Source organism: Microtus pennsylvanicus, chromosome 9 (assembly GCF_037038515.1).
Source record: "Microtus pennsylvanicus isolate mMicPen1 chromosome 9, mMicPen1.hap1, whole genome shotgun sequence".
Lineage (NCBI taxonomy): Eukaryota > Metazoa > Chordata > Mammalia > Rodentia > Cricetidae > Microtus > Microtus pennsylvanicus.
In genome coordinates, this window is record NC_134587.1 from 60,958,145 (window position 1) to 60,971,803 (window position 13,659).

General features: G+C 50.3%; 1 protein-coding gene across 1 annotated transcript in view; it reads right to left on the reverse strand.

Moving 5' to 3' along the window:
• The window catches only part of Rasa3 (RAS p21 protein activator 3), a 101,431-nt gene that overhangs the window by 21,421 nt on the left and 66,351 nt on the right, over window positions 1-13,659 (reverse strand). The window contains exons 4-7 of the mRNA XM_075986237.1: window positions 11,261-11,355; window positions 4,335-4,411; window positions 1,950-2,030; window positions 1,513-1,585 (exon numbers count right to left, since the gene is read on the reverse strand). Of these exons, the coding sequence (XP_075842352.1) occupies window positions 1,513-1,585; window positions 1,950-2,030; window positions 4,335-4,411; window positions 11,261-11,355 (326 nt within the window). The remainder of the gene's footprint in view (window positions 1-1,512; window positions 1,586-1,949; window positions 2,031-4,334; window positions 4,412-11,260; window positions 11,356-13,659) is intronic.

A 13,659-nucleotide genomic window follows, 5' to 3' on the forward strand; every position in this document is an offset into this window, starting at 1 on the left:
AAACGCTCACATTTTATGACCACAAGTTTTTGCCTCCCAGTAGAGCCTGCTGAGGCCCCAGTGTCATGCCCTGCTCTGTGACATCTTCACCTGCCTATATGGCAAGGATGTCCTGGCTGCACAGAACACGGCTATTCCCCACCACTCCCCCACCCTGCACCCTGCAGGTCGCAGACCTGCCTCCAGGCCTCTTGTTCCCCTGCCTCAACCTTGCCTAGGGATGGTCCTGAAGACTGCCTGTTGTTCTTACTAACGCGATTCCAAGCACTCTTGTCCATGAAGATGTCCAGCACCCCAGCCCTGATAGTAGCAGCCTCAGAATGGAAGCCCTGCTCAGGATTTTCAAGATTCCACACTTGAGAAGCCCTGCTCTCCTTGGCCCTACAGCAGGTCTCTGTGCCACCAAAGCTGAACGGGTTCTATGTTTTAATTTATTGACTGTTTGTGTGTCTCTTTCATAATGTGTGCACTTGACACAAGTGTAGGTCAAAAGCTGATGTTGGACATTCTTTCCCCACCTTTATTTTTTGAGTCAGGGTCCTTTTCACTGAACCAACGCTCACTGATTTGACCAGACCAGCCGGCCAATGAGTTCTAGGGATCCACCTGTCTCCTCACCCTAAGAACCAGAATTACAGGTGTGCACTGGCATACCTGGATTTTTAGGTGGGGTCTGGGGATTTGAACTCAGGTCTTCATGCATGCATGGCAAACACTTTACTAAACCATCTCCCCAAATCCTAGTTATATTTTTTCTTAATTAAGGCCTAGCCATTTAACACTCATTGTCATGGAAGTTGATCTACTGTAGATCGGGCTGTCCTTTAACTTAGGATCTTTCTGCTTCTGACTCTTGAGTGCAGGAGTTCCAGATGTTGGGCCACCACGCTGGTCTACAGCCCATCATAACATGGGGTTTCGTGACACCTACATTTTTGCCTTTCTCTTGCGCCATGTGGCAGGCTCTGAAGATGGGAACTGGGGCCTTGCCTGTCCCGTACCTCCTGACTCCCAGAACCTGGTGCTAAAGAATAAACAGAAGGTACCAAGGCTGAGAGGCAACCCGCTGCCTCAGGCAGGCTCCAGCCTCACCCTTCTTGACTAACCTGCTCTAGTTCTAAGAGGCCCCAGGGTGCTCTGGGCTGAATCATTTCCCCTTTTTGCTCAAACCCTCACATTTCCGGAGAAAGGAACCTCACCCTGCTTGGGGAAGCTGTGGTGAACAGCCAGGAAAACAAAAGCCCCAAAGCCAAACAAACAACCCGAGTCCTGGGGGGCCCGGTGACAGCATCAATCTGCCCCTTCCAGCGTGAGCCAGCTGGTTCAGGAAGAGACATGTGGCTTTTCTCTCCTGAGAAGGAGGAAAATGACCAGGGATTCAAATACCATGCAGATCTGAGGATCTCTGGGCTGGGTCTAGACAGCTCCTGAGACAGAGTCAGGTGGCTCGGATTGAGACTTGCTCACAGTCTCGGTGCCAAGACTCAAAGTTCTTCCCACCGAAGCACCAACCTCAAAATAAAACACCTCATCAAAGTGGGGGTTGTTCGTTTTCTTCTTCACTTTCGTCTTCTTTGCTTCAGACCTGGGGTGGAGAAAGGAAGAGTTGGTGGGCTCCAGATGGGTCTGGAACCGAACTGTCAAATGCACAGTTGTTTGTTACCTTTGTTTATCTCCCAAGCATTGTCTGCCTCCACCTCCAGATGGTATGTAAAACAGGGACCTTTACTGAGCCCAAAATACCAACTATGAAGCTTGCAAAGGCTTTCCGAGAAACAGACCTCACTGCAATAAATCTACACAACACATTCTGCTTCTAAGTGCACCGTGCCCACCCCTCTGAAAAAGCTGGGGCAACCTCTTATCTCCAGAGCTAGACCTGGCCATCCCCCGTGCCCCCAACCCAAAACTGACACCCAGGCAGGAGAGATGTCAGAAAGACAACTTGCCTGAAGGGTCCGGACAATGTCACTGTGGCGTAAGGGTCGCACTGCCCGTTCACAATGGGGAGGCCTTGGCACTCAAAGATGCTGAGACAAAGAAGACCGTGATCAGGGAAAGGACTTGGAGGTCACAGGAGACCAAGCCAATGCTTCCTCAGCCAGAAGTTCTATGGCCTGGCAGGTTCTGGCAAGAATGTGGATTAGCAATTGCAAAGCATTGTGGAATTGTAGAGCGTCTGTGGCCTTCACAAGATTATGTCTTCTAGGGTACTGAGCCTTGTGACCATCATGGTCATAGCCCCTCCGCTGCACCTGGGTGATAGCTGAGGACCATGGTATCACCCCAGGGTCAACACCACCTTCTGCTGCTCAGTGGCCTGCAGTTACAACCCCTCTGTGGGCCTCTCCATCGTTCTTGCCTTCCTATAGTGTAAGCTGTTGGCCAGGGCTTCCACTGCTTCCCGCATGCCTATCTACAGCTAAGGGATTTACAGCCATGGCTCGTGGTGGTCCACATGTTCTGACCCAGCGTTACTACTTTCCTACACTGGCCAGCGAGCGCCACATCTACGCCACTCTTAGTCTTTCTGACTATTGGTGTTTAGCTCCACTCTCCATCCACACGAACTCTTTGAGTGGATACTAGGCTCTGTGAAGTTTAGGCCAAGTATCCAGAATTTTTGCAGCTGGTTATTAGAGAACGAAGTTGTTGAACTCAAGCTCTAAGCTGTGGTCCTGGCTCTTCTGATTTGGTTGGTTTTGTTCTATGCGTTTTGGGGGAGGCTACCCTTTCCTCGAGATGGTTCATAATTTACAAAGCGGTAGTCCTCTTTCTGTCTGCACTACGTGTTCTGGGCAATCACAAGGCTCTTCCCTGGGCTAAAGGGATACGAGTGGTTCTCAGACACATGTAAACCCAGGAGGCTTTTGATGGCCCTCTACACATGACTGCGGTTCCTTCCGGGATTTAATACCCCATGCCATAGCTCCCCTCAGCCTGTGTTCTGCCATCAGCTGGTTGGAAGCAGAGTCAGAGACATGGGTCTTAAGATGCATCCCTTCTCAGAGGGCCCAGAGCTGTCCCCTGAGCATTGCTTCTGAAGCAGTGGATGTATAGACAATACAATGTTCAGCATGCCCCCACACCATGGGTAAGCCATTCCTGAAGTTTGTGAACAGAAAATTTGAAACATACTAAGTTCCCAAATCTAGCGTTTACAGTACAAGCACTGTAGCATTCCGTGTTTAATATTTACGGGCTTTGCTCTTCAACAGAACCTTCAAAATGGGCCCATGCTACCTCGGTATGGAGATGCTGAGATGTAGCTCCACATACTAGGGAGCTCATCAGGGAACTGCAGCTTATGGAGATGTCTCAGGCGGTAGGTACTATCTATACTAATTCCCAGCCACGGTCGACAATGGAAGGTTGGCTTGAGGCCCCCTTGCTGCACTGAGACCTGGGTGGACAACAGAGGGTGCTATCCTCCATCCCTTTCCAGCTGAAGGTGGCTGGGTATGTCTAGAGTCACTACAGGACTAGTCCCTGTCCCTCGAATTTCCTTCTCAGGGTCACGCTTCTGTATCCTCATCACAAATAGACCTTTCTCTTATCTGAGGCTTCCTCACAGCCCCTGGAGCACAGCAATCACACTCAGGGTGGTGAGATGAAAGCTCACACAATAGCGGATTTTTCAGTTTCACTGCGGGGTGCTCCGTCTCATTAGGACACAGCACAAGGCCTTAACAGAACTATGATCAAACAGATCTTGGCTCTGTGTCAGGTACCTGGCCTCAAGGGTTTTGTTACAGTAATAGAAAACAGATGATGACATTCTCCAAGACACAGCTTGGGTCCTGTGTAGAGGGAGAGAGAGTGGCCAAGACCTGAAAGCCAGCAGGACAGGAGTGGTGTATGGGGCTACTCTGCATACGATTTAAAGAGGGGAAGTGAAGAAGCTACACAGCATATTTAGGGGCATAGTCTGAAGGGCAGGTCTCAACGGGGGTGCACTCCCAGGGATGAAACGGGAACGCAAAATGAAATGTGTGTAACTACACTCTCCTGGAGCCACGACTTCCTACAGATTACTATAATAAAGGGGCAGAATGCTCGGAACTAACTTTAGCCAGGAGTGCCCTCATGCATCTATATGCACCCATGTGACCTCGCTGCTGTGGTGTTGCGCTACCTCCCTGCATGCTGGCTTGTTTCCATTTCGAGCCCTGGAAGGTAGCGTCCCTCTTCTTAGGTGAAGAACAGCACTGTGTATGTCGGTCTATCTTCAAGAGCCGCGTACCACACTGGGGGTGGGCATCAGCTCCGTCAAGGGTGAAAAAGGCAACCTCTGGGGGAAACGAAAGATGTACTTCTCTCTCTGGGTGACTTACCGTGCAGCGAGTTTGTGGCAGACAACACCAGAGTCTGTAATGACCTCGCTCAGTCTCAGCTCCAGGTGGACCTTGCCCTGCAAGGCACAAGGACAGTGTTACAAGTAGACAAAGCTTGTAGAAAACCTACGGCCCTCTAAGTGGTTTACACTTGTACTGCTAGGTACCAAACCTAGGCTCAGACACTAAGAGAGCAGGTGTCACCCACTGGTCTTACAATAGCTCCGAGTGGGTTCAAGGGTGTTAAAAAAGAAAAGGACATTTGAGCAGTGACCCCAGAAGGGCTGTGAGTGCATATATGCAGGACGTGTCTTGAGTAAGGCTCTCCCATGAGGGTCACAATCTCCACGGGGAGGCCAGAGCGATGCTTCTAGAAGGGCAACAGGTAACTGGCAACATAAATGTTCTGTTGTTTATTATACACAGTCACACTATGAGAACAAGGAGGGAATGGCATCAGGAGAAAAAGACCTGTTCCCCAGTGGGATCCATGTGGGATGTGGGACCTCCCGTGGGTTGGGTGTACACAAACGTTAAGCCAAGACATCTGTAATTACAGAAGCGCTGGCTAACCCGGGCAGTCTCAAGGCTCCTTGTCATTGAAACCTTTGGACCAAGGCATCAAACAATGCCTTGCCTATGAGAGTCCAAGATTGCTAACTTTGTTTACAACGAAGATATGCTTCCTTCCTTTATCACTGTAAGCGAGACTTTTACCTTAGCGAGTGTAATTCCGCCAGGAGCCCCTCCAGGAACTACTCAGTGACCTCATTTAGGTCCCCCCAAACCTCACCCAAATCCTACATCCTCTTGTAAAAACTCAATGGGCTGTGACTCTCCTTGAGGAACCTGTACCTACACTTGGGCGTTTCACTTTCTGGGGCTCTTTGTGCAGATCACGCCCGTGCTCTCAAATGTGTCCTCCTTCTGAGTGCCTGTCTCCTAACCTTCCAGCTTAAGCCTATATTCAAATATCATCATTAAATCCCAGCTCAGTCTCATACTAGCAAGTTCTGAAATTCTCTTTTGTTTTGAAGTCACAAATCCTGATTTGACTTGAACTGAGGTTTCACCAGAAGTCTAGAGAAACCTTTGCCACCCCAAAATGCTGACAAAAAGTGTTCTACTTGGTTTTTTCTTTTTTTTTTTTTTTTGACACAAAGATATACAAATCTTAGAAGAGAGAACCACAATTGAGAAGAGGCCTCCGTGAGATTGGCCTGTAGGCAAGCCTGTGGGCCATTTACTTAATCAGTGATTGACTTGGGAGGGCCCAGCCCATTGTGGGTTATGCCACGCCTGGGCAAGTGGTCCTTGGCTGTACAAGAAAACAAGGCTAGGCCAGCCATGAAGAGCAATCCAGTAAGTAGCACTCCTCCATGGCCTCTGCATCAGCTCCTGCCTCCAGGTTCCTGCCCAGGGTGATGAACTGCAAGCTGGGAAGTGGAATAAACCTGTTCCTCCCCAAATGGCAAAGGCCATGGTGTTTTGTCATAGCAACAGGACCCCTAACCAAGACAGGGAGGAGGGCACCAGCTCCCAGCACATCCCCAATGCTTGGTGGAAAGGAAAATACCCAAATGGTAAGAACGACAATATCGAGGGCTTTTTGAGGCTCCCTCTTCCATGACCAGTGGAGCCTGCCTGAAGCTGCCACTACTGGAAGCTTGAGCGGCTGCGGGCTCAGGCTGGAACACCGGCCGTCCCAGGCACTTGAAGTCAGCCTCACCAGCAGCAGGCCGTTTTCAGAACCAGCCGTGAGATGTTCAGATGGGCTGGACCTCAGTCCATCTTTAGCCTCTGAAAGGCAGAAGCGTGAGGGTGAGGTGAATGATCCCACCACCCACAGCTGATGGCAGCTGCCTTCCTGTTTCCTGTTTTTCCCACACACCAGCAGTGCCCCGAGACTCAGCACAAACACTGCGCACAAGGGCGGCTCCCACCTCAAAGAGCGGTGGCTTCCGTTTCTAGAGGTCTGGGAGAGGCCAGAAGGAGGTGAAACAGCCAGCTACAGCATGACCCCTCTGCACCAAGAGGTTGCCCTAGGCAAGCCTGTGGCCAGAACTCATTCTGGTTCCATCCCTGTGTGTGATGGGTGTTTCCTAAAGGGCGAGGTGTCAGGGTGGAGGCTGGGAGGTGCCTCTGTGGGCAGGTGGTGCACAACCCATCAGGTTTACACCTGTGCTTCGGTCCCTCACAGCCCTGCCCTCTGCTCCCAGGGCCCACATCTGGGTCCAGTATGTGGCTACACCACAGGCACAGGTGCCTTTCTTCTCTTTTAGAGTCGCTGAAGGACAGGCAGGTGGCCTTGAATTCACTCTGCTCTGTGAGAGACACACTTTCATGTGCAGACGGAAGTGCTGGAAGTCGCCCCTCCAGTCTTACTTAAGATGAATATCAAGAATATCCACAAAAGGGGGCAGTGACAGCTGCAGGGTTCCACTGTACAAGGTCCTGAGAGGAGCCAATTGGAGCTCCCAGACCTTGTCAGACAGTAGGAAACACCCTACTGAGCTCACTGGGGACAAGGGAAGTACCTCTAGCTCCATTCATCAGCTACACGTGTAAGGGGGAAACCACAAAGTTCACTCTCAGAGCTCATGGGAACAATCTGGAAGCTAGTAATGAAGAGGAGGCATAGAGATGACAACAACATCTAAATACCACAGGGGCAAAATGAAGAGAAGTCTAAGAGGAAACTCAAAATATTTTTAAATAAATGAAAACGAAAGCAGAGTTTATCAGAATTTGTGGGGGCCACGGAAGCACCGTGTAAGAGGGAAATTTTGAGTGTTAGCTTCACGCTCTGGAAAGGCAAAAGACCCGGGGCCAGCGACCTTAGAAGGCTAGAATTAATCCCCTGAAAGCAGAAATAACCAAATGCCTGATTAGAAGTAAAAACACAAAAACAAAACAAAACCTGAAAGCAGAACATCATAGGAAGTCAACCCCCCATCAGATTCTCTGAAGAGATGGTCGGAGCGATAGGCCTGTAGTCAGGCTACCAAAACCGACTACCAAGACCACGGTGAGGGTGTGCCCAACCTGAGCATGCGATGTGAGGGAGGCTGCCTGTGAAGCAAGCGGGCTGTGGCCCATGGACCACTAAGGGCTTGAACTGTGTACATTGGGAAATGATGACACCGACACTGGTCACCAGGGGAACGGTCAGGGCTTCAGGAAGACGTGTACAACTCAGATCTCTTAGTTTCCCTATGAACTTAAAACGTTAATAAAATTTAAAGTTTATTCATTTGATTTAGTCGCAGATGACAGCCCCACCCCCCACCCCCCACCCGCCACAACAGCTGCCTCAGGAAACAGAGAACACTCCTGGCCAGTCCCCCACGAGAAGGTGGCTCGTGACAGTGGACACTCTGCTCTGAATTGTCCCTACTGGCCTGAGAAGCCACTAGACCAAGGCAGGGAGAAATGCAGAGCTGGCTCTAGGTGAGATCTGTGTAGTAAAGGGAAAAGCAGGCAACTGAAAAGGAAGGCAGGACTGGGCCAGGGAAGGAAGGAGGCAAGTACTTCTCCTAGCATCCGGGCTCTCAAGTGGCCCTGGACCATGGACAACCACTGGCAACATTTTGGATTGTCTGACACACCAAAGACAAATCCCCAGACACTCTGGGGGAAGAGAGAATGTCTACCCCTTCTCTGGCCTTCAGAGCTAACCTCTATCCCTAAAATGGCATTGGCCTTGGGCCTGAAATGAGTTACAGATCTATGGGGAGCATACTATGTGTCCTGACTCCATCACACGCCCATAAGCAGTTGAGATGAGGGGCACAGTTGGGGAGGAGCCAGGAGAGAAGGACCAGTGCCATCCCTCCCCTTGCCATTCGGAACTACAGGACATTGGGCACTGCAGGGTGCCCTGCCAGCTGGAGCCCCTGTCCTCTTGACAGGGTCATCCCTATATCTGACGGGTCCCCTGTGAAGAAACCAGCAGAAGCGACTGATTCTGGATAATAACGTGACTTATACAGGACTTTGTAAAGCATCAGTTCAGGAAGGAAGCAAGATATGTAGCTGTCTTTTCCTCCATTGCTGTGACACATGGTCTCTCACGTGGGCCCAGCTCCGTCTGTCATAATGCATGAGTCTTTCCCGTGAATTACAGAACAGGTGGATCCAGGAACCCAAATGCCACTTTCTGCCCTTCTAGAGATTGTAAACGCGACATTTCAAAACAAGCCACAGCTGTGGCGTAAAAGATGGCGATTGCGATTTAAAGGTCAGGCTGAGGGGAGGAGCTGTCTCCTTGTCTCAGCCTCTCTGAGAATGAGAGCATTTCACACCCCAGAGAGGGACTGAGTCCTCCAGAGATCTGCTATTCCTCAGCCCAGCCATGGCAGATTAGTCTTATTTTTTTCATTTTTTTCTTTGAGATTTATTTATATTTTAGGTGTGTGGATACTTTGCCTGCATGTATGTTTGTGCACTGTGTGTGTGCAGTGCCTGAAGAAGCCAGAAGAGGGCGTTGGTTCCCCTGGAACTGGAGTTACGTATGGTTGTGAGCTGCCAAGTAGACGCTGGGTCTTCGAGAAGAGCAGTCAGCGCATTTAATTGTTGATCCATCTTTCCAGACCTTTTTGATCCATCTTTCCAGACCTTTCATGCGTCCTTCACCATCCAAGGTCCCAGGAGACAAGAAGGCTGGAGTCAAGATCTGTTAATACTGACGTAAGAGCCAGGCTTCGAAGGGAGAAAAACAGGCCTCCAGGGTGCTTTGGACACCTCCTGGCCTTCAGTAGGAAATTCCCCTCCAGACATGAGATTGACACATGCATGTATATTTGTAGCTTTGCGATTCTGAATCTTGATTATAGTAGCTGTTATACAAATGTGTACACAGGATAAAGCTGCAAAGAAATCTAACAATCAAGTAGGAGCATCAGCTCCTAAGCTGTCCCTGAGTTGACAGATAAGTAAAATGTGGTCCAGCCACAGAGCCTTAGGAAGGCAGGGAATCCTGAGATACAATAACACTCATGGACCGGGACTTGACACTCAGTGAAATCAGAGGGTCACAGAAAGGCCCTCCCTACTCCTGGCCCAGCAGAGCAGTGGATTCTGGGCCTGGGAACGGGGTTGAACGGGTTGGAGAGAGTCCTGGAGATGGAGAGTGGTACAACCCAAACGCAAAGGCACACAATGACACCGAACTGCACTCAGAAATGGTGACGGTGGCAGGTTTTGTGAGATGTGCGTTTTATCACACTAAAAACCTGAACAGAGCATGCATGCATGTGTGTGTGTGTGTGTGTGCTGGTGAGATCACACAGGATAAAGGCACAGTCATGTGACCTGTACCAGCCACCCCGGGAGGAGCCACGGGGTCCTCACAAACTGTATCCTGTCTTTAGCTAAAATATAACACGTGAACTTTCTGGCTATATTCCCTGTGGACTCCAGTTTGCAGCTTCCTGTGAATCTGAAGCCATTTAAAAACGAAATAACTAATAAAAAATAAGAACTAGGAAATGTCACACTGAAACCTAACTCAGGGGAAACCGGGCCTGGAAAGGGATTTGTGCAGCTCTGGGAAGGTGCTGAGCTGGCCTTTGTCTTGGGAATCTCATGGGGAGCAGGCCAGAAACTCCCAGCGATACACAGTGCCCTTTGGAGAAGCTTTCTAAACCAGGGAGAAAAGGGGCAACCGACCGCTGCCTTCAAAAAGGCTCGGCGGCCCCACGAGAGCACCCTCATTGCTTCCAGCAGTGCTTGCAGCCTTATTTAGCTCACAGTGGGCTCCTGGGAGGCAGGGTCAATGACTAGGGAAATCAGACGATCCTTCCATGGGCAGGACTTCCACAGGCCCATTTGCAGCTTGGCCATGTGATTCCACTCAGTGCTTCACTTTTTCTTGTGCTGGTCTCAGTGACAACCCTGTGGATGACCTTTGACCTTGGCAAGGAACCCTCGCCCTGTGCATAGAAAAGGCAGGCCGAGGTGGAGAAACTTGGAGGATATGGGGCACGCAGGCTAGCCTAGCTTGTAGTCCTCACACACAGGGGACATGGGACTCAGAGCTTCCCCGGTTAACTGCAAGTGAATTCTCTCTGCCGAATGACAGCCCAGGTCTTTACAATAGATCTGTTTCATGGATTTTCACCTACTCAGGACAAAAACGGTAACCATCATCCTATCCCACAATGCACCCAGTACTGTAAGGCCTGGCGCAGGTCTCCTGGAACTGAGGCTTGCAAACTCTAGCCATGTAGTCGTGTGACTCCTGAACAGGGGAGCCGAGTGCTGACTGGCTCAGGACTGGTTCAGCTCCCAGTCATGCCATGACTACAGCACCGGCAAAGAGGGGGATCGTGGCAGCTGCTCTTTATCTAACACCAGGGCTTACGACAGTCCCTCGGTCATGTGCAGGTTTGTTCCCTCAGTGAGTGATCCTGCTGCATCTCCTCTTACAGGAGGAGGAGGCAAGCTACCAAGTTTTGTGCTGCTTGTCAAGGGGCTTGCATGCCAGGCCTACTTACTAAGCCCCCACCATCTATCTCTTTGTCCCTGGAAGTTGGGCGCTCAGTCCCAGATGGCAAGCTATGCAGGCAGGTCACGGGGAGGCTACTGAGGTGGTGGGAACCTGGATGCTGGCTACTCTCCCGTGGCTCAGCTACTCTCCCGTGGCTCAGCTACTCTCCCGTGGCTCAGCTACTCTCACCCAGAATAGCAGCGCAGAGCCCTACCCAAGTTTACTATATGCTCTCTGCCTTCTCTGCCACCTCCCTTCCCACCTTCTGCAGTTTTCAAGTTGCATCCATCTGCCTGACAAAGCGTGCCAATAACCAGAGCAACAAACACAGCTCGCAAGCCTGCGGAGCTTGATCAGAGGTGAAGACACAGGGTGTAAACTCTCAGCCCCAAAGCCTACCGCTTACCTCACCACGAGCCACATTTGCAAGCCTCACCTGCACCTCTGAGTCGGCGTCCACGTGCTGCAGCTGGAACCACGTATCCCTGTTGTGGTAGCTCTGCAAGTCTTCCTTCTGGATGGCCACTTTGCCTGGAACACAGAAGGAGAGCAAGGCCATGGAGGGAAAACCGTGGACGCACAGGAGAGGTCAAGGAGACCAGATCCTGACTCCTTAACAAGGTTAAGACTTGGCTATTCCACTCTTCGGAACACATTTCATGCTGGCTTTGGCCAAGGCTGCAGACTTGTCTGTTCATGTAACAGCACTTCCCGCAAGCTAACCGGCACAAGAGCCAGATTTTACAAATAAACACTTTCCCACCTTGCACGTTCTCTAAGCTGCTGCTGTGGGCAGGCTGTAAGAGAAAGAAAGGGATCAAGCCTGTTTTCTGCTATGAATGGCCTGTCAGGTACCCACCCAGCAGATCTGGCTGTCCTAGCCCCTCCCTGCTGCTTCCCATAAAATGTAGACAAAATACACTTTATAGGTCTCTGGTAATTTAGTAGGAATATGTGTCTACTAAGGGAAATGGCAGAATGGGTCACAAATGTCCACCTTTAATTTACACACCACGTGACATACATGTGTGTGGCATGTGGTCATACACATGTGCCTGAAGAACAGTTGCTGTGGGCCAATCATCTGTGCCCTGTCACTTGTATTTTAAATAAATTCTGATTGGCTATTAGTCAGGCAGGAAGTAGAGATAGGGTGAGCAGGCAGAAAGTAGAGGCGGGTCAATGAGAATTATGGGAAGAGGGAAGTTTCGGTCTGCAGTCGTCACCCAGAGACAGAGGAAACCAGACACAGAGCAAGCAAGATGTGACTGCCTCACCGAAAAATGTACCAAGCCATGTGGCTTAACACAGACAAGTACAATGGGCTAATATAAGTTATAAGAGTTAATAAGCCTAAGCTACTAGGCCAACCAGTTTATGATTAATGTAGGCCTCTGTGTGTTTATTTGGGACTGGGCAGGACAGAAACCTCAGTCAACAGTGGTTGCCACAAGGACACAACTTGTCTGTAGGTTCTTCCTCTCCTCCCGCCACCTGCCGGGTATTCCTTTGATTTTTCCACAACAAGGTCCTGAGGCCTCTGGCCACCGAAGGCAGCTGCCCTGTGGCTCTTGCAGACAAACCTTTGGCCACAGTGTGGAGGCGATGTCTTCTTTTTCTAGTCTCTTATGAATAAGCCCACATGAAACAAAGGTTTCATGAGACTGAGCTCATGTCCATGAAGAAGGGTAATGAAATCCTTGGGTTCTGTGCTCCGCTAGACTGGACCCAAGGCTAACCTCTGAAGTTTGATGCTCTAACAGCTATGGCGTTATGACGCTATGCTTTCATGGGCAGACGCTGGCATAAGCAGCGCTGATACGTGCAGAACCCGCGTCCTGAGTCCTACATTTTTAGACACCACTACTAACATTAATTTTCAGAAGTACTTCATTCAACTTTTACATATGCCGTCTGACACACAGAACAAGACTCAAGGTGTTCAGAAGGATGGCGCGGCAAAGGAGCCTCTCTTTGGGGTCCATCTCCTACGTGCAGGTGCCTGTCAACCACTTCTTGTTCTCCCAGCTGTGAGGATTAGTTCTCCCCTAAGCAGGCCGGTATAAGGCGAAGCAGGCGGTGTGTTTGGCCTAGCTGCAGGAAGTCATCTCCTTCCCATTGTCTCTTTTGTGTGTGACAGTCAAGGGCTTGGCAAACAGAAGTACTATGCTTCTTGAGCCCTCTCAGCCCCAGAACCATCACTCCCCTCGGCCTCTTTACTTAGTGGTTTTCACTTTAAGCATTTAAAAAAAAATGAATAGAACACCTGGCACCCACGCGGCCAAGCTCGTCTCTGTAGGTAGTGTGGTGATTTAGGAAGAAACAGTGAGTTCCGTTCATGATACACACCTGCTTGTGGCCCAGGCTTCATAACCAGCAGATCCAACCTAAAGCCTCTGCCCATCACCAGGATGAAGCAGCTTGTGTGTGTTCTGGGAGATTTTCTCTCACCGTGGGTTTCTCTGGTGAGGCTATTTTGTGAGACGCACACATGAGCTGTTACACGAGGTAAACATTAGTAGAACTGAGGTGACAGAGCTAGAATTTCAGCGATCATAGTTAATGTTTTCTGGTATGCCTGGATGGTTTCTTCAGGCTTTGTCTGTTACTGCATTCCTTAGGAGCGTCTGCTGAAACTGACCTCGCCTTCTAGAACACACACAACCAGGCCCCTCAGGCCCTCATAATAAGAGAAACCTGTGACCTGGAGGCCGCCATTCCTCGTGGCCTGAAACCAAGAGGTCATTCGTTGGGGGTGGCGAGGGCCAACAGAAGTCTCACCAAGTGTCTGAGGTTCTGACAACACCTCTAATGCCTCCGGAAATGCCCAAGAAC